Source organism: Bradysia coprophila, assembly GCF_014529535.1.
Source record: "Bradysia coprophila strain Holo2 chromosome X unlocalized genomic scaffold, BU_Bcop_v1 contig_12, whole genome shotgun sequence".
In the NCBI taxonomy this organism is placed as follows: domain Eukaryota; kingdom Metazoa; phylum Arthropoda; class Insecta; order Diptera; family Sciaridae; genus Bradysia; species Bradysia coprophila.
In genome coordinates this window covers 5,464,550-5,485,200 of record NW_023503293.1, presented here as the reverse complement: position 1 = coordinate 5,485,200, position 20,651 = coordinate 5,464,550, and the positions used below count along the sequence as shown (strand labels likewise).

At 33.3% G+C, this 20,651-nt stretch overlaps 1 protein-coding gene across 7 annotated transcripts in view; it reads left to right on the top strand.

Annotated features, from left to right (window-relative positions):
* LOC119067288 (syntaxin-binding protein 5) overlaps positions 1–20,651 on the top strand; it is a 225,354-nt gene that overhangs the window by 165,670 nt on the left and 39,033 nt on the right. For all 7 annotated transcript variants that reach the window (XM_037170175.1, XM_037170173.1, XM_037170176.1 and 4 more), the window contains 6 exons: positions 17,084–17,147; positions 18,381–18,588; positions 18,743–18,818; positions 18,992–19,146; positions 19,233–19,771; positions 19,830–19,946. In XM_037170175.1, the coding sequence (XP_037026070.1) occupies positions 17,084–17,147; positions 18,381–18,588; positions 18,743–18,818; positions 18,992–19,146; positions 19,233–19,771; positions 19,830–19,946 (1,159 nt within the window). The remainder of the gene's footprint in view (positions 1–17,083; positions 17,148–18,380; positions 18,589–18,742; positions 18,819–18,991; positions 19,147–19,232; positions 19,772–19,829; positions 19,947–20,651) is intronic.

The window sequence follows — 20,651 nt, the reverse complement described above, 5'->3', positions numbered from 1 at the left end:
AGAGGAAGAAAGGATTGCTTCTCTACTCATACTAGCACACACATATATGTACATTAGAACTGTAATAACTTTTCCTTCATCCCCGCAGGACAAATTATGCTTTACGATACTGAAGAACTTTTAAAATGAATCTCTTCATCTTAACTTTTTTTTTGCAATATTTTTCATCTGGAAACTGTTTGTGTTCTTGTGACATCTATTTATCAAAACAATAGTTACGATAACATTCATGAACTTTGGCCGGAGGAGTTGTAATTTTGGTTATGGGGATTTTTCTTTCGTCTCTGAAATTAACAGACTGTTGTTGTGTGTAGAATTTTCGTCTTACAATTTGAGTCCCTTTAAAGTTTGATATATTGGGGGAACGTTAGCCCAAACCTTTGTACATTTTTCAAGTAATGTACAAAGCATTGATGTTAGTACTTTAGAAACGACTAAGACGTCTAGTATCGACATTGAATACAAAATTTTAAAAAAAAATAACAGAAAATTCTGCCCTCAAACACCCGATTGATGTAGCAGCAGATTCAATAGTTAGAATATGGTACTCTTGCCGTTTGTGAAAGGTTCAGCAATAAATTCGAGATTATCTGTTGTGAAAAAGTAAACAACGCGGGGATACGGTTTAAAAATATTTACCACCGTCATATTTACAACCACAAAAACAATGAATTCATGATAATGTTGCAAAAATTCAAGATACCATCATATGGATGGGTCAGGTCCCTTGACTGTTTAGTTTACTTCTTTTTTTTTTCATAAGATTACGAATTGCGAACTTGAGGCAATGTTACTACATAATTGATTAAACAGAAATGAGATTCATCCAACGTGGGTTATTATTTATTAAGCTACCGTGTTCTACACAAGTTGGCTTTGGCATAATCATATATATTTACAGACTTTCGTCTATAATTCATAAACAATTATGATGTATTAACGTATTAGGCTAGAGATTTCTTTATAATTATACGACTCTTGGATGTCATGCAAGATGTATGAAGAAAATAAACAGGTAAATCGTTTTTCAGTAGATGTGGCCTTATTTAAAAGTCACAATGAGAAGTCGACAACGTCTGTATTTACACACTTTACGCACATTTATTAGCAAAGCAATCATTGTTGAAAGATACCTACAAAGTAGATGGATATGAAAATGTTACGATAACTTTTAACTTTTAAATGGATAAAATGCAGGAAGCATGGTTCCCCAGAAGTCTTTCTGTTCAAATCTGATTAAATATTTAGAAACTGAAAATTTTGTATTCAAAATGAGAAATTTTACTTCTTTCTACTTCCGGGAAGAAAACATAATTTACATCAGTATCTCTGCACTTTCATCCCTTTTCCATTTCCCAATTCGTTTACAAAACGCCTTGCTCCAACGTCCATGAGTTTTGACTAGTGATTCAACCTAATAGAGTAGTACATATACGTCTTTTTGGTCTCTGCCGATTCATAAAACCAAAGATTTCCCTTTAATTCATGGAATTACTTTCATAACGTCTAGTCACTTTCCAACACAGGTTCAACCAAGAACTGGTTGAACGTGCAATGAACATGTATAACATTGAGTGTCCATTGTATCTACCGATATTTTTGTTGCGGAAAGATCAACAAAGTCAAACCAGCTTCCAATGATTTTTTTAGTCTGTGCTAGCATCTCAAGAGCTGCGTCAGACTAAGTACATTTTTATTCAATTTAAGTCTGCGAAAATGGTAATATTGTCAAAAAGTAACTTCAGATGGAGATAACGAAAATACAAGGCGTCCAAAGTTTTCCTGAACTCGTTGAATAATGGCGCAAAAAAACCTTTAAGTTTCCGACGTATGACCTGAACGAAAGGTCATTTAACAAATTTGTCTTTTATTTAGAACGAGTAGTAATTACGAGGTTAATAGGAAGGTAAATATGACAAACGCCTATGGTAAACACTAACATATGTATACCAATAGAACTATAACTGAACCGAATTCAAGACCATAAAAACCGCCATATATTCCAATCTAAATAATACGAAGGGGAAAAAAATTGTTAATTAATTGCTTGTCCAAACTCACGTCTAGCAATTAATTCATGAGATACGATTGATCAGATAAAATGACATATCATGCATCTAATTAATACTTTGAACATAATTTGTTATCAAAAGCGACCAATAAATTATTGGTGGGACAATGTATGTATAGTTAAAGCCATAAATCAATTTACACGCTCCAATGTTATAACTTATAGTATAATGATATCGACGCCTAGCAAATGAACGGCATCGAACAAATTATTATTATATTGGGGAAACACTAGCAAACAACTTATCAATAATGTAATAGCAAAAGGCGAAACACCTTATAATATCCAATATTCATACGCTGTACATACGAATACCAAATATTTGAAGAAGTGTTGAAATTTCCCTATACAATCTTCTTCTCTACCCACAAAATTGTGTCTACCTTTCACACCCCACCAAATTATTAAGGAGGAAGCTCTTTTTAGTAAAATAATTATACACATTTCTTCTTCTATGCTTGATTTTATCGGGGCTGGTTGTGCCGATTTTCTGAATAGATTATATTTATACCTGTCGGTTAAGTGGTTTCAATGTGGTTCAGTGGGAATATATATATATATGTGTATGTTTAACGCAGCAACAGGAGGTTTTGATTAACCAATTAAGTTATTTGAAATACATTTATTTCGAAAAACCAAAGGCGGTTTTGATTCAAATCGATTCAATCATTTGTCGATCACTTTTTATTGACGTTTCACAGGTTGCATCATTAATAATGTATTTACCCGGGCGGTTCTTGGCGTTATTTAAGTTCCGCTGGAAATTTCAATAAATTATATGAAAATGAGTTTGGTTAGTTCACCTCATCGACGCGCATAAAAATAACAATCTGTGCTAATACATGTTCAACAGCTTGTGTAATACTTGGTGGTTGCGGTTTGTCGTAAATAATATTTTTTTTAAATTTTGTTTTCTATTACTTCTTATGTACACAATTTGGCTTGTGATCAGGTCCATATGGTTGGTTGGAGGTTTATTGTTGACCGTGTAATTTACAAAAGGAAATTTACAAACAATTAACCTAATTACATCCAGTGCCGTCAGACAAAATACTAAGAATTAAGCTTTAAAAATAATAATAAAAAATCCAACAAAACGCCTCGAACACTTAGACCATCTTCGTTAAACCCATTGTCTTTTATCAACTTTCAGTCTCCTCCGCTCTGTCACAAAAGATAGAATTTTATCCAAATCTAATTCCAGCTGCTTTGCTCTAAGGTTCAATAAATCCGGAGAGGTGCATATAAAGTGCCTAGCTGGCTCATAGAAGTCTACAAGGTAGAGTGGTTAACCACACCTATCTTGTTCAAGTGGTAATTTAGCCGCGCGTGGACTTCAGCAAGCACTCTGAACGTGGCACTGCTCAGAGTCAGACTTAGAGATCCTACAGGTCCATAGAGGTCCAGATAAAAATTTGTGATTAAAATTTTAGGTCCATGTAAGATACTTTCAATTTGTTAGGAAAAAAAAATAATTTTACTAGTTCAATATGCAATGAAAGTAATTCCTGAGATTAAATTTTAATTCCAAAAAAGATTCGGTCGCGTACTGTCAATTTCTAGAAGTTCGAAATCTTGGTTCATATTTCTGTCTGTGTTGACAAAGTTGCATTACGTCTGGCTTTGTTTTCTTCTTTTACTGTTTTATACAAAATAAATTTTGATTTACATTTTCATGAACAAACATTTCATCTACTTTCGGTTGCCATGGATATGGTAAAAGGTTTCTGCGAAATGGCTGGCTTTTTAAAAGCTTTTCAAACCAAAAATCCCCAACAATAATGTTGCAATTATAGATCGGCGCAATAGGTTTAATTTTGAAAGTTTTGAATGTAATAGTCCGCTTTCCATTAACACTAGCAATGATCTCAGCTTCGTACAGTAAACTGTATGCATAAGTTATCTCAAACTATCCATAAAATTGTGATTCATGGGGAATCGTAAAGCACAGTTTAACAACAAAAAAAAAGGAGAAGAATCCATTGCATTTACAATTCCTGTTAATGTTTACGATCTCGATAAAATGCTCAATTCACTCCCATACAATTAAGCTTTGGTATACCACTGCTATGAGATGCACATTTGACTCTGATGTTAAATTGAATATTGAAGTACTCGGAAAACATCTTATCGATGATGTGTATACGTATTGTATGTGTACACATTCCTGACGAAAGTTTTGTGGAGAAATATTTGTCATTTAGATCTTAATGCCATACCTATTGGTGTTCATTCATGAACGCACATTGCATAAAGACCCGGTTTAATTGTAGCGTTGAAGTGAAGCGAAAGTTTAATTTCGAATATGGACGAATTAAATGAGGACAAACAATATCCATCAACAATGTATAAATTACTTCTTCACTGTCGTCGTGTTATATACTTGTTTTTCAACGAAAGTTTTTCATTCGAAGTTAATTAAAACTTTGTTTAATCAAGACGTAAAATTGTTGAATTTACGAATTTACAATAAAAAAAAGTTTATTTTATAATTCAGGTCATATAATTAAGAAGGTCGAATTCTAAACCTTTTCCGTAAAATGTGATGAAAAGCAGTGAAAAAGTGTTGTTAACGACACAAAGAAACAAAAAACATAATAATTATGTATAGGTATACAAGCCATTAAAAAGGCTGTAGCGTCAAATAAAAAACGTTTTTTCTTCTTCATCTTATGCTTCCACTTCTGCTGCTTCGTTTTATTTATGATTCGCTATTAATTACCCAGGTGTTCACCGGTGTACACAGTTTATCAAAATTATTCATATCAGATTTTTGATCGACTCATTAGTCATTTTCGTGTGATGAATAAAGAAGTAGTCAACGGTTTCCCTATAGGGACAATAAAATTCCATTGAATTGAAAAGAAAAAAAAAACAAAACAAATAATATGCGCTGGGAGGTGGAGGAAAATTCAAAATAATCCATTGATTATTCGTTCCGGTTTTCAACTTCAAAAATGAATAAAATAAATTTCCATTGAAAGAACATTTTTCATTTTGTTAGTATACATCGAATAGAGATATACTATACGAGAACACAGAGCTGAAACCCCCAGCCAAATTTTTCTCTTCCATAAATACTAACGAATTCAGTAATATTGGTTTGTCCTGACTTCGCCAATAAATCATTCAGAAAAATATAATACAAGAAAATGAGCTTCTTTTCGGGAGCAGCAACGTATAAAAAAATATTGTTTTTTGTAGTGGATAGGTTTTCCTTCATAGCTTTCATTTTTTATATGTTTCTGATGTGTGCGGATACAAAGAAAATTGGATTTTTATTCTCAAGTCGTCGCATATATATAATGTACAACAACACTCACAAAAACAAAGAGAGGCAAAAAAACCATCCTTAGCTGCATACATCCTCTTTAAAAATGAAACGATACTTACACATAAAACAATGTTTCCTAATTTTTTTCTTTGTTTAAACATATTTAGCGGCTAAAGGATAAATTTTCGAAATTTAATTTGATTTATTAGCGTGATGCTTTCACAATTTTCCCTAATCTTCTAATATTGTAAATGGAAAAAGACTTTTGAAAGTTTTTTTTTTCTTTTCTTTTGGGTCTTCCTTCTTCCTCGTTCTGTTTTAATGGAAGATACACTCCCGTATTATATGCAACGCTCTTTCATTACGTTTTGAATGTTGTATATGTGTAAAGCCATCAGCATGAATATAATAATCGTTATATTATCATTTCTGATAGGCTTTAAAAGTTCAGAAGAAATGAAAATTAAGATTTTATGTATTTTGTTAGATTGGATGTTAAATTTAAAGTAAAAAGGAGAGGAATATACATTTTCTGGTTACACTAATTGGTAGATAAGTTGCGAGTGGCAAAGATGAGTTAATTTTTGGATAATGTTGTTGTCAGCCCTAATTGAAGAATAAGCTGTTATCTTAATTATTCATTATTGAGTTTTCTACCAAGTTTAATATTTTCTCGTTGTTGTTATTATTTTCAAAGATAAAATTAGTGTAATGACGATGCCAGCGAATTTAGACTGATACTGTCATTTGGAACCGTAATGGCACCGTAATGACAATGTTTACTCTATTTCACCTTTCTGTTTAGTTTACTGATAGTAATTGTTGTAGACAAACTGTATGAGCTGTACTTTACGATAGTTGGAAGTTTACTCTGTTTGACGTGAACCTTATACCCGAATCGAAGACTAGGGCCACAAAGGCAGAACAACAAAAAAAGTCTACCGACTACTTATTATAAAAAGATTTCTTCCATTTGATGAGAGATGATTCAATAAGTACTTAATTCTCATTTTTACGGGGCCTTGAGACTTGCGTGATTGTTTTGACATTGTTATTTGGAATATAGCTACAGTGCAATTAAAGCATCTGCCTCAGGCGAGCGCTTCAATCTTTTAACCCGTAAGGAGAAAAAAATGTACAAACAAGGACGTAATATCCCATTTAAACGCGTTCGAGCGTTGTTGACCACGCTAGGGACAAAGGTTACAATCGTAAGGATTTAATAATTTAATTCCAGTAGGACTTGCTATAAATCGACTTTACATTTACAAAAATTCGATAAACTCAAAAATTACAAAAATGCGAAAGGGATTCATTTTTCAGTGCTGTCATAAAAATTAAATCTTAAAGACTTCGAAAAAGACAGGTCCTGCGAAGTTAAGGATATAATCTCCAAATATACCTACGTGTGGTAGAACATCGTTTTAATCTTGTAGATCACTTATTTCCAGAGACATTGTAGATTTAATTTTGATGACAGCACTGAAAGCTAAAAGGTGTCAATAATCACCTGAATTACATGTAATAAAATTTCAAAGTTTGATCCTAATTTTCGGACTACTCGTACAAAGTTAATTGGCACTTCTTCGTCATGTTTGTTTGTCTGTCTTATTTTCCGTTGAACAGTTCAAAAATGCTTAGTTCACGTACACAAAGCACGTTTACAAAATTCTTCATATGTGCATTGCGTTTGACATTTTTCTGTAATCAAAGCTCGTTTTTCTATGTAATTCAAATAGTTTTTACAGAGAAAATACTGTTAATTGTAGCGTTGTAATGCAGTACGTAAAAATATGTTTTGTTTAAATGGATATGTAATGGAAATGTCAGCAAAACTGAATCGGTATCCGGTTTTAAATTATTTAACAAATAATGCTCTCAACTACTTATGGTGGTGCATTCACATTGTAGCACAACTATTCGAGAGAAATGAAATTTTAAATAGTGTTTAGAGCAGTACGTCAGGATGTATGCAATGCATAAAGAAAGAAATTTACCGAAATGCATATCCGGATATTAGAATCTGCCTCTATTATAACTTCCAATGATTAAATTGCAAAACGTTGGTTCGTTAATAATTTGCGATACGTGTCTCCCATTTCTCCATTATCTGAAGCACTATCAATTACACGAGCACACCGAAAAACCTAGAAGACTTTACGTGTTGAAGGCATATTCATTACAGAAGATTTGGTGCATCTATTTTGTTCAGTTTAATAATGAGCGACGGAAAATTAATTTACAACGTTAACATACTTGTCTTCGGCAAGTGCAGTTTTTAATACATATATGTTATAGGATGTGCAAACGTGTAGATAGGTACTGTTTATTTTAATCATCACTGCATGTACGTACATACAGGAGCGCTGTGTATAAATCCGTATTTGCCAAATGAAAAACAAGGGTAAATATAACTCTGAATTAAAAATGAAAATCTCTGTAGTCGATGGCAACAACTTTCCGACTACAAAACCGGATAAATTTTAACGAATATTATGAAGTGAGAATTTACTCATAAGTGTTCGAATTTTTAATCTGTTTGGAAAATGTCAAAATTAAGCTATCAGTTGATTTCCAACTCTGAACAAAATTAAAAAATTAAAAATTTATGAACGCAAAGCAATTACTATAACATTGAAAGTTTGCCTAATGTTTGTTGTAAAAGTTTTTTGCTTCATTCGATTTGACGTAAATATTTCCCTATATATACGACTACATATACAGGAGGTCATCATGCGTTATTGTCGATATTAGATTATTGAGACACGACATCATAACTTTTAGTTAAAGAACTACTTAGCACAGAGCCAATGATTTGAAATTTTATTTACTGAAAATTCACTGAAATTTACCACAATTTACCGCATTTTACCAGATTTTACCACCCCATAGACCAGTGCCTATATTAAAATATTTTAACGAATTTTCTCAAATTTTCGCGATCTTCTCAAACTTTCACAAAAAACATTTTGCGAAAATTCACGTAAATTTGAGAAAATTTGTGAAAATTTTGTGAAAGTATTTTCGCGAATATAGGCATTGCCATAGACACCTCGACAAAAATATATGTGAACAGCGTGAATAGTGTCATAACCGTGGATTTTACTGAAATTTACCAAAATTTACCGAAAATGTTTTTCTATAAATTTTAGTTTATTTTAGTTTTAGTACATTTTCGTTAAGCTTCGGCAAGTTTCAATAGTTCCCAATAACAGCCCCTGATTCAGAATTGCTTGTCGAAACCATTTCCCACGATCATTGTTTCAAGTAACGACTTCAACTGTTAAATTCATGCAATTTGAATTATGCAAAAAGTGGTTTCAACTGCTAAATTCATAGAATTTTTTCACGCTATCAACGGTTCGAATCTGGACAGGAGCTCAGTTCTATCAACAAAATGCAATCTAATCAACATTTTGTTTGTGTGCCAATTGCCAACACCGCGCTCAGCTTAAAATTTTTCTTTTATTTTCTTTCCAATCTTTAAACCATTCTTTTATGGCCACCATTGCACCACTTATAATATTATTATGTGACGCTTGTCGTATGCTTTTCCTTGTCGGCTTGCCAATATTTTTTCTATCTTTTATTCACATTTTAGATATATTTCGAAAATCAGGAATTCTGTCATTGGTAATAATTTTGCCTGCTGCTCATCATAAACGTGTCGTGTATTTTAAATTATGATTCGCTTCCGATATGAGTAGAATGTTGCACTATTCTTAAAATTGAAACTTATTGCATAACTTGACAAGGTTTTACTGGAGTTTGTACGGTTTATCGTGTGGTTTATTAATCACGACACGACATTAAGCTTCACATAACATTATTATACGTGCTTACCATCTATCTGCTTTGAATTTTGAAAATGAACAAAACGAGATTGAAGCAATTTCCCATTCCTTCCACTGTTTTTTTACTTTTCTTTAATGTGTGGTATATGTTCTGTAACTCTATGTGCTTCTTAACATATTAAATGAACGTAAGAACAGCTGAAGATGGTCCTTAACTTCAACCATAATCCATACATATTAAAAACCACTTTAACTTATTACTCAAATCATAAAACATCTACAATAAACTGACTTTAATTAATGATCAGACATAAATTATCTCGTAAATACAAAGAACCAACAAACGCAAGAAGAAGAAAAAAATATGAACAACACTCTCTTCCATATTTATAAACGTTATCCACACTGTCTATGTATATGTGTGTATATATAATATGTCCTTACCCTATATTTTGCTCACAAAACATACAGAACCCATTGTGATTTTGATGACAAAATATTTTGCTGTTTCTATAATGCTTATACACTCAAATATCACTTTATTACTAGAAAATTTATTACATAAAAGCATCGTGTAGCACAAGAAGAAGAAAAAACGACGTATAACTGATACAAAAAAGGCGAAACAGCCAGGATGAGGATGAGTACTACATGAACAAAAAAATAAAAGGACTTGAGACTTTAACAATTTTTCGCTATATAACGTTGATTGTTGTAACATCCAATATGCTTGTATACATCAGGCAAGATTTTGTATACAAATGCACAGACACATGTACTCGTACATACATATTGTTGTACACATTTTCCAGAAGTTGAGTATTTTTCCTTGTGAATAGGAGAAAATTACATTCCCTAATGACAATAACTGTTTCTGCATTATTTTACGATACAAAAAAAAATTGATCTAATAGCCACATTTACACAGTGTTCCACATAGCTAGTCAGTAGCGGATGCATTCAGTTCAGAATTCCATTGAAGATCATTCTTTAGACTTTGATATGAATTTGTATGATTCCTCTTCACACACTTATATTAACAGTTTCAAGTAACCAAAATTTAATTAGCTCCATTAACACACCAGATGCTACGTATACCTTGCCGTTAAAGTTGCATTGATTCGATTAATAAATTGTAATGCGTATACGTTTCATCGAAACTTTACCGAAACAATTTTTCAAATTTTCAGTGTGCCGGAGAATCATTCATAATAAATTCAAATATAATTTGTGCCGACGACATCCATATGATGGCGCAAATATATTCGACGGATGATGCGGGGGGAAGTTAGACTATTATAGCGATTCATCAAATTTGAAAATAATTATGATGAAACAATATTAATATCGCATAATAATGATAAATTAATAATTTGTAAGAGATGGTAAAATGACTTAATTGAAAATTTAATGACACGCCTTCATATGGCAACGGGTGCTTATCACCTAATTCTTCTTAGATGCCATTAACTTAACGACAATTTAGAAATTCACGTTTGGTTGTATGGTTATATATAAAAAAAACTTATAGATGAAAGGATGGACTGACTATCGCCTATTCAAATGTAACTTCTGGAAGTAAATTTATTTCATTTAGCATTTCTTTGGTTTTTGAAAATTCAACTTTTAAATGGGGTTTTAACTTTTCACCAATAAATAAAAAGTATACACACAGGAGCAAGCGCACGAAGGGAAACACGACTCCAAAATCAGTGTTTTTATGAACCAGAAATATTTGCGGATAAGGTCGAACTTTTTGTGGAAAAAAGTATGGCTATGGCATTGTACAATGCAAAAGAGACGAGGCTCTGCAGTGCTTAGGGGCGTAGGCATGGTATCCTCTTTCTTCGTTACAAATTTGAAGTTACAATCGATCGTGTCCAATTGATTTTCATTATGTTAAGGTTAACTCTTCAATCGTCCGATAGTTAAAGTGTTCCATAGAGAAGAAACAACTTATTTTGTTTGGAGAAATACTGATTTCAAATTTTAAATTAGGCCGACCCCGTGAATCATTATTGAACGAAATCAAATTTCTAAACTGTACTGCGCGACATGTACTGCAAAGAGAATTTAAATTTGCCAAAACTTGCTAAGATTTTCCAAAATTTTAGTTTCACCAACTCGATTTTCTGAAAATAGGTCTTGAACCATTTGTGCCATTTGTCCCTTCACGTGTGGTCGATGGAAGCTGTAGCAATTGGTTGACACGACACCCGACCTGTTGTTTGCTTATACCACAAGGTTAACAAAATTTAAATGCTGAACACACTCTATCGAAAATCGATTTCGATCAAAGTTTTCATTGTTCCAATTTCCAATGTCACTTTCGAAGTTTAACGAAACTGTTGCGAAGAAAAGTTTGATTGAAACATATTTTCAATTGCGTGTGTGTCGTCAGTGTCACCAAAAAGTTTCTATAACAACCAGACCAACACTGCAAATATTTTTGCGATAGTTGGTTCACAGAGTTTATTATTTTTTCATTTAATTTAAACAATTGAAATGGGACAAGGTTTATTCAAAGTATACTTTCCTTGTGTATCCAAAGAAATGCCACTGAAATGACAATATTATTTTTCGGATCTTATGTTCGTCTCTGAAAATTAAATAAAATATTCGCTTACTAAGCCTATTTAATGATATTCCAGTGCGCCACCTCTTCCCAGCTCTTTTTGAAGTTGTATTTACAATGTAACGATCTGAATTTAGACAGCAATCGAGTCACACGGAATAATGAACATAATATTCATAAATATAAAAAAAAAATCACTGGAAAATCTACATGTACAAGGGAGCTATAGGGCGATTCATGAATTTTTTCGTCTTCAATTTTCTTTTGTTGGTTCACTAACTCTATTGTATCAAAAATGGAAAAGATAACATCTGTAGGCAGATAAAATGGTTCACCACGAAATCGCATCTCTCTGTTATTTCGAGTCACACTGTTCATTATCTTAGCCGCAACAAACGCAGCATTTAGCATACACAATGCCAGTTTATATATTCTTCGCATATACGCACACCTTTCATCCATTTACCCTTTGCAGATTTTCGTGAATAACAAGAAAGCATTTTATTTCTAAACTTAAGCCGAAGAAAATTCTATTCTTAGTCTGATGAAAAGTTTTGTTCACGTACACCTTCACAGCAACCCCGTTCGCCCGAGCTCTCTTCCCATTCTGCCATACCATTTCCGATATGATATAGGTGTATATTCAAAAAGTAAATATGTATCCAGTGTGGTTTCGACATCAGCTATTCAATTTATGTAAATTTTATGCAAATGAAACTGAGAAGCTTTACGAAAATTTATCATTTTATATAAAATTTAAAATAATTCACATAATGTGTTTTAATGGTTATGAATTTGATATTTTATTATTAAAATATATTTTGGGGACGGGGGGATGTATGGCATGTGAAAATTTACTTAATGGAAACATATTCAAGGTGTACGACTTTTGTTATTAGTTTCATGCACCCGAATTTTCAATGAAAATTGATCCACGATGATTAAATTTCCCGCCCATTGATGACTTTAAAATTCATTAAATTATGAACCAGTCTACTGGCATCCGATAATACGAAAAAATTGTATCACGACGTCTCTGTACGACAGAGTCTGTCACATTTAAGGCAATGCTTTTTTCTAATCCAATTAGCTTGTATGAATTTTCCATTTCTCCATTAAAGATAGATAGACGTTTTAACATGATCGATGCCAATCAAGTGTAATATTTTTATCTAAGATTAAACGCAGATATTTGTAGCTTCATCCCCCTCCCGAAACCTATCGTGATGTTATCAACGGAAATATAGCTGGCACGTCCAAAAGTCATCAAACAAGTCTTGTTGATATATTTTAAGTTAAAATAATTCTGAAACACAATAATTTGTACAGTTAGCTTGACATCGCAGTGCATAGTAGATGTGATATTCACATCGCAATAATATCACGAAGAAACTCAAGTTGAAGCACATCGTTTATGTAACGATGCATCCAACTATCATCGACTGAACGACGATCTTAAAAGAACCTGAGGATCTTACAAAATGTTTTCGTATTCGAGGTAAACAGTATCGAAATATTGTTTCGAATTCAGAACGGAAAGACTGCATAGATCAAGGTTAAAATTCCCCACAAACAGCTTCCAGTCTTGGCTCGACCGCTCGACGGTCATTTTGTACATTTAATTTTAATTTTCAACTGAAATCCATCTTAATTGTGAGCTTACAAAAACATAAAATTGTACTTGTACCTGGACCGCACACAATTTCAATTAATTTCTCTTCAAAGCGAGAAAATCTGATTGTTTTACTACTGCTGGTGTTTATGTCTTTGTGGCATAAAAAAGAGTTGAGGATTGAAAGTACTGACCATGGTTGATTTGTACATCATATGGTTTCGTTACACTTATGAAAATAAATAAAACTTTAACAGCGAGAATGGGACTCTCATACTATGTCAGCTTTTTGCCATTGTTCTATGCTGTACGAACTAGTCAAATGAACAAATTCATCTGTGTTCGAGAGTCACTGCCGCTGCTGCATCGTAACGTCGTACAACTTAACATTCAACCTTTTATTCATGACTGAAAGAGAAACTAACGATTTACTTACCAGACATGCATATGGTTATTCGAGCTAAATGAGTTTTGAGTGTAATTCGTAATTCATATTCGGCTAGCATACGACGTTCATCTAATACTCTTTGTGTACGTGGTCCCATAATGGACATTTATGATACTGCCAAGTTTACTGTTAAGAAAATGTACGATTTCCATTTCATTCAAATTTACTTATTAGAAGATTAGGCTGATATTGCTCTGCATACGATATTATGGCTGATAAAGCTACTTATAATAGACACAACATTTCATGAATTTCGAATCGGGTGTAGATGGCTAGAGGATATTATGGAGCATCAACATTATATCTGGGAATGTAGAGAAAAACAAAAAATCTTGCAAATTAAAAGCCATCCATTACATCTTCACAAAAAAAATGTTATCGCCTTAACACAACCCTAATTTATTTTTAATGATGACATTGATGCGCTAGTTACTTCATCGCATATTTACTAACCTTCAATGCAATGTTTTGCTTGCGGATAAAAAACGGGTCTTTTTACTCTTGAAATGCTTAACGAACATTTAAAAAAAAAATGTCAACGAGCAACTTTTGCAACCATAGTTTTTAATTGAATGTTCTCTCTCTCTTTGATAAAAAGTAGCTTTGAAATCTATATCAGCTTGCAGCAACGCATTTTGGTCCTCGGATAACACACACACACAAACTCTCCGGGTTTAAAACATTGGGATCTATTTGTAAATGCAAATAATAATGGGGCTTGCTTGATAACCTTTTAGCATGAAAATGTTCTAAAGTCTCCCAGATATTCTTTTAAATTACAACAACAACAAAAAACCGAATCGACGAGCGTACTCTTCTATATGATTAATATAACCAGACCATATTGTTTAGACGCAAAATGGAAATAAGCTGAATTCGTATTATAATCCGGTTATCTTTAAGACAAATCGGCTTTTGAGTAAGTTTGTTGTGTTTTGGTTTGTGATTTTCATTATGTACGATAATATTTTGGATATTGTTGTTGAATGGATAAATAATAGGTAGCAACGAGATGGGTCTAAAGCACATAGATCCGAAACAAAGCGCATTAGCTGAAGAAAACATTTATTCTTTCATTTAATATTTTGGAGTATTGTTTTCAATGGAAGTGGATTTATTTTAGTGGTTTACATGGTGATAGGTTAGTGTGTGTACATCAAAATGTATACATAGATTTCGCTTAGGGTTTACGAATTAAATGCCGATAGCTTTTTAAACCATCAGGCGATGTGACATAGTAGAACAGTGATGTTTAAATTTGATTAATAGGGAATAAAAAGCATCTACACAAACAACCCACACCACACACATTCTGGGTATGATATCGGTCGAGTTAAATTTTATAAAAATAAATTGACTAGATCTCACGTTTCAACTCAAAATGATGTATAATACCTTTTGTTGATCGTTTTCTAAGTTTCACTTGGACCAAAAGAACCACCTGAAAATGTATTGACTTTGCCGCTAATCCGTGAAGTGTAGCTTGTTTGTATTGTGGTTTTTTAAGGAGAAACCTAATGGTATGAAAATACAATGTTATGCTCTCAACTATCAATGCTGTATTAATGCGTTGTAGTGCCGGTAAAGCAAGTATACGATTCGTGTTGCATACAACGTTTTATGCAATGAAGAAAATCTAATAAATATCGCAGATAATCTTAGTGTGACTTCAGTAATAAGTGGCTTTTATCGCACTAGTGTGATAAAACCCCTTGCAAATCCTTTATCGCACTAGTGCGATAAAACCCCTTGCAAATCCTTGCAAATTCTTTATCGCACAGGCACTAGTGCGATAAAATACGTTCATACGACATTGCACACAGGCGGCATAAGCTGCAAATATCATCACTGAATTGCATTAATAATTTCTTCACAATTATTTTTGGATGAAACAATGGTTATTTATGACGTCGATCACGGGCTGGACACTCTGTGAATAGCAGCATTTAAAAAATAGCGTGGATAGTGTCAAGCCCGTGAAATTACTACACAATGTGAGCCTAATAAAGGACTTTGCACCGAGATTCATACAACGATTTATGTGACAGAGGCACATCTAAAATGAAACGAGTTTACACATTCGTGTTGCAAATAATAGATTTTCGGGCAGATAATTAGCGATTAGAATCCTAGCCTTTGGGTCTTCACATGCATAATGAATTCACTGGTCTATTTTGTCGAGATTTTATTCAATATTTCCGATTTACATAACCGTGGCCCAATATTCTTTGAGCTCGAAATTTATTTGTATAAAAAATATTTATGTTTTATGAATTACTTTTCCGTTTGCATTTTATGGTCCCACTTTCAAAATTACGACTGAATAATTCAAATCGTTTATCGCAACATCTTCTGCATACATAAGGAATAAAAAAAATCTTTTCTCATAAAACGCTATACATTATTCATTTTTTTTTTCATTACAATTAAGCTTTTTTTAAACACACACACATACACCAAAAAAAAACGATGATTTATTCGGCTTTATACTGCGAATTCTTAAATATATTTTTAATTTCGTTTTTATTTTAAAACTTTTGTTTTTGTTTTTCCCATTTTTAGTATCTTTTGTGCGCGAATATGAGCGCAGTGTTTTATCGCATCTATGAAAGGACAATTTTATTTTTCCGTTTTTTTTTCTCTCCATTTTACATATTAAAGTTTAAATCGAAATCGTCGCATTAAATTATCCTCTTAGTCATTTCATTATGAAATTAATTTGTAAACTTTCCCGAAACGGCTGCTTAAATTATTGTATGCATTGCATTTATTATGTGTATTTACATGAAAAGTATCCTCTTTCGAAAGTGCTTTTCATTTGTCGTTGTTTCCATTTCACTGAAACATAAAAATTGAACACCCAAAAAAAAAAGAAAGCTGAGCCAAGTTAACGGAGTTATGTATACACACTGTTTTCGAATTCACCTACGTGGAAGAGTGAGTATCATGTTGTTTGTGAATGTAAGTCAGACCAAGCTGGTTTCACACAATTTCTGCTTAAAAATGAGATTGAACCAAATTGCGACATCTGCGTCAGTGTTATACATGTTCATATAAATCGTGTCATGTGATATTATCTGCATTTAGTCGTACCGGAGAGGAGTACACAGTTAATTTTTTGTCTTGTTTTTTGTTGTATTTTATCATCAATTCTAACACGTGCATGACCCAACTAACTTTTGAAATTATTTTGTTTTTGGAACGATAATATGGTAATTGAAGAAAAATTCGGGCAAATTATTTCATAAAAACAATTTTACGATGCCGTTTTATTCCACTGATTAAAAATGTTATCTCTTTCCGTTTCAGATTAAGAAAAAGTCATCCTGGTGCTGTTGTTACGTTAGCAGATAATCCTACCGATGCAAATAAGGTAAGTGAATAATTTTGGTCAATGTTTTGCAGAGATTATTTTTGGAAAGACTTTTTCCCACATTTACCTATGGTTTCCCATACTTCTCCGATATTTTCCTATATTTTTGTCAAAATCAGAAAATCATGGGAAGATCTTGGAAAATGTTGAAGAATTCAAGAAAATGTCTCTATAACTTGGTTAATAGAAATTAGGTCAGGCATAATGACAATTAGGACAATTATTTTTTTTATACGGCTTTATTACACTTAATGAATTAAATGAAATCTTAAATCTATTACTTGCTATTTTTGATGGGCACCAAAAATTTTTTTCTGGCAGCAGGCATACCCATAACCTCTTTGAATCCAGATACTTCATACGAAAGTCGTTGAAACAATTAATGCTTGGCAGGACAATTCGATTTTTTTTTATTCAGATGATCCAATTTCTTCAACTGATGGACAATTATAAGTGATTTCTGAGATTTTTTAAATTTTTTTGATTTTACTGGAGTGAAATAGTTGGGATGCTCGGCACTGAAACAATTTTTTTTTTAGAAATTTTCAGTTAGAAATTTAGAGAAATGCGGACTGCGGACTAATTGAACAAAAGTGTGAGCGAGGCGATATATCTTCTTAGAATTCAATTTCGCTGATATCATTTTATCGGGCTTCGAAACCATTGAAACTAAAGATCGGTCCGGACGCAAATATTATCAGAGTCGACCCTGGTGATAATAAAAGACTCAAAAGTTCGAATATCTTATTTTCACGGTCTATCGGCTCTCGACTTTGCAATATTCATTTCTCTGTTTCCTTGTTTGGCTGAAACCGTAAGTGCGCTTAAGAATTTGAATATTATGTGAATCAGTGGATGAACAAATGAATTGAAAAATCAGCGCACTCTGATATGAAAATATCTTTTTGAATGGATGTGATTCAACGCTCCCTTTATCATTTTTCATTTTGAATTTTCAGCGGACTTACGGCGTCAATTGACCAAATGTAGCCAAACGGACCAAAGAGAAGAGAAATTGTACGGAGACATGACCTAATTTTAGTGGCAAAATTTTTTCAGAAAAATAAATTTGCCAAAACCGCCTAGACAAACCCGTAGTAAACAAACTGAAAACACCTGAGTTTCCTTCGTATCCCGTACAATTTTATTAATTTTATTTCAAGAATAAAACCCTAATGTCCAGCAGATAAGTGGAATTATTTTACATATTAATGCCATGCCTTGTGTTCATAGTTGCTCATTGCCTACGAATGCGGCCAAATCGTACTATGGGATCTACGTTCCAAATGTGCAGAAATGCGATGGCAATCTGGTGAACCACTCCGTTCAGTTGCATGGCATCACGAAGGAAAATATTTTGTTTCATCGCACACCGACGGATCGTTGTGTACATGGCCTTTACGACCGACGCCGAAACCTCAGTTTCATTCGTATCCTCACGGTAAGTTTCCTGTATGTATATAATGTACGAAATATTTGATGCTTTCCGGTTCAACTGTAATTTGTGTCCGAATCTGAAAGCGTGTAATTTCTAAAATGAATTTACAATTTAATTCAATGTGACTTTCAATGTGCTTTTTTTCATTGGATTGTAGCTAAAACCAACAAAGACGGAAAATTAGAGACATGCAAACCAATTCACAAAGTGGATTTAAGAACGACAAGAATGGGGTGAGCTTTTTTCTGGATGCTTTTATTTTTGTTTTTATTTTTTCAATGTATATTATACCGCCGGATCACCTACCTACACTACATACATCTTTTATCCTTCGCTCATATTTTATAAATAAAATGTTGATGGAGGAAACTTTTCAAGCAAAGGTCTTTCGTTTTGATTTGTTTAGAGAAACATTTACAATATTCACGGGTGGCCTCTCAATGGAAAAGGGAGGTAAATCGCCATGTATCACAGTGCTTCAAGGGAAATCAACAACGGTACTGGAAATGGAGCATCCGGTTGTTGATTTTGTTACAATATGTGAAAGTCCTTGGGCTAGTGGTAAGTAACATTTTATTTGAAAAAGAAATTTATTGCATTGCAAACATCAACAACACTTTTAACGTAAATTCGTCTTCCATTTTCAGATATGCAAGAACCTTATGCCATTGCTGTACTGTTACAAAATGACTTAGTTTTAATAGATTTATTAACGCCCGGATTTCCCTGTTACGAATCGCCTTATCCAATGGACCTACACGAATCACCAGTTACATGTTGCACTTATTTATCCGATTGTCCATCCGATTTAGTTCCAGCATTTTATTTCGTTGGTCGAAATCCGGCACGGAAAACGGGTTTTTCCGATCGTGAATGGCCAATATCTGGAGGTGAATGGTCGCCTGCATCGTGTAGTTATTCGGAAATAATTATAACTGGTCATCAAGATGGTTCAATAAAATTCTGGGATAGCAGTGCTGGTACACTGCAAGTTTTGTACAAATTGAAAACCGCCAAAATATTTGAAAGGCCGCGAACTCGGTCTTTGGATGGATCCGATGAAGATCCTTTAGCCGTTCAAATAATATCCTTATGCGCTGAATCGCGACGATTATGTGTAGCTGGTGCCAGTGGTCATGTGATACTATTTAAGTTTAGGAAAACAGAAAGCACAGCTGAATTTTTGGTAAGAACATGTTCTTTTTTGACGCTGAAAAATGTCGTTAAATTCATGCCATTTGCAGGCTTTAGAAATTCCAATTTTTTATGAAAATTTTGATGACGGAGACGCTAGTCCAGAATGCGAATTCATTCCTAGGTCTTTACCGAAACCAACCGATTTAGGCGACAATGATAAAAAGGTAAATATTTAGCGAATTTTGTCATTTCATTTTCAGAACCGTTCAGGGGAATTCTTCTGAAAAACAGAAGACCGAAATCGGACGCATTTTCTATTGGCATTTTTTATATGTGCCCAGTAAGGTATTCGACCCCAGAACCCAAAACTACTTTCAAAAAAATTCTTCGAAGCCTCTTGTGGCTGGTGTGAGGTGATCAAAAACCGAAAACTTGCACTTTTCTTTCAGAAGAATCCTCTGCAGTCTTTTCATAATTCAAATTTGAAATTTTTTGCTTCATTTGAATTCACCAGACTTAACCGCAAACATTCTTTGTATAGTCAACATTATTGTCTTTGGTACATTTGCTCCATCTGTCAGACAGACGCTATTTAGCTTCTATTTTAATTGGTTATACCGTAGGGGAGTAGTACTCCTGGAGGAATACATAAAGGAAGTACTGGTGAATTCAGCACCGCGCAACTCAAATTTATTTACAACTATTGTGTTATCTGCCGTTCTAAGGCAAAACACCGTATCGTATTTGTTGTCTTTGCATTTAAAAAGCTTTCGAGAGTATTCAGCTACTTTTGTATTCCACTTTTCCAATGGAATCCAAAAGAAACTCAAGCTTTTCGAAATTTCTCCAAAGTACAGCGTACTTGGTACACAAACGATATAAGGTGTCTTGGCTTAACATAGCAGCCATAATGAGGGTAATATAAGTCA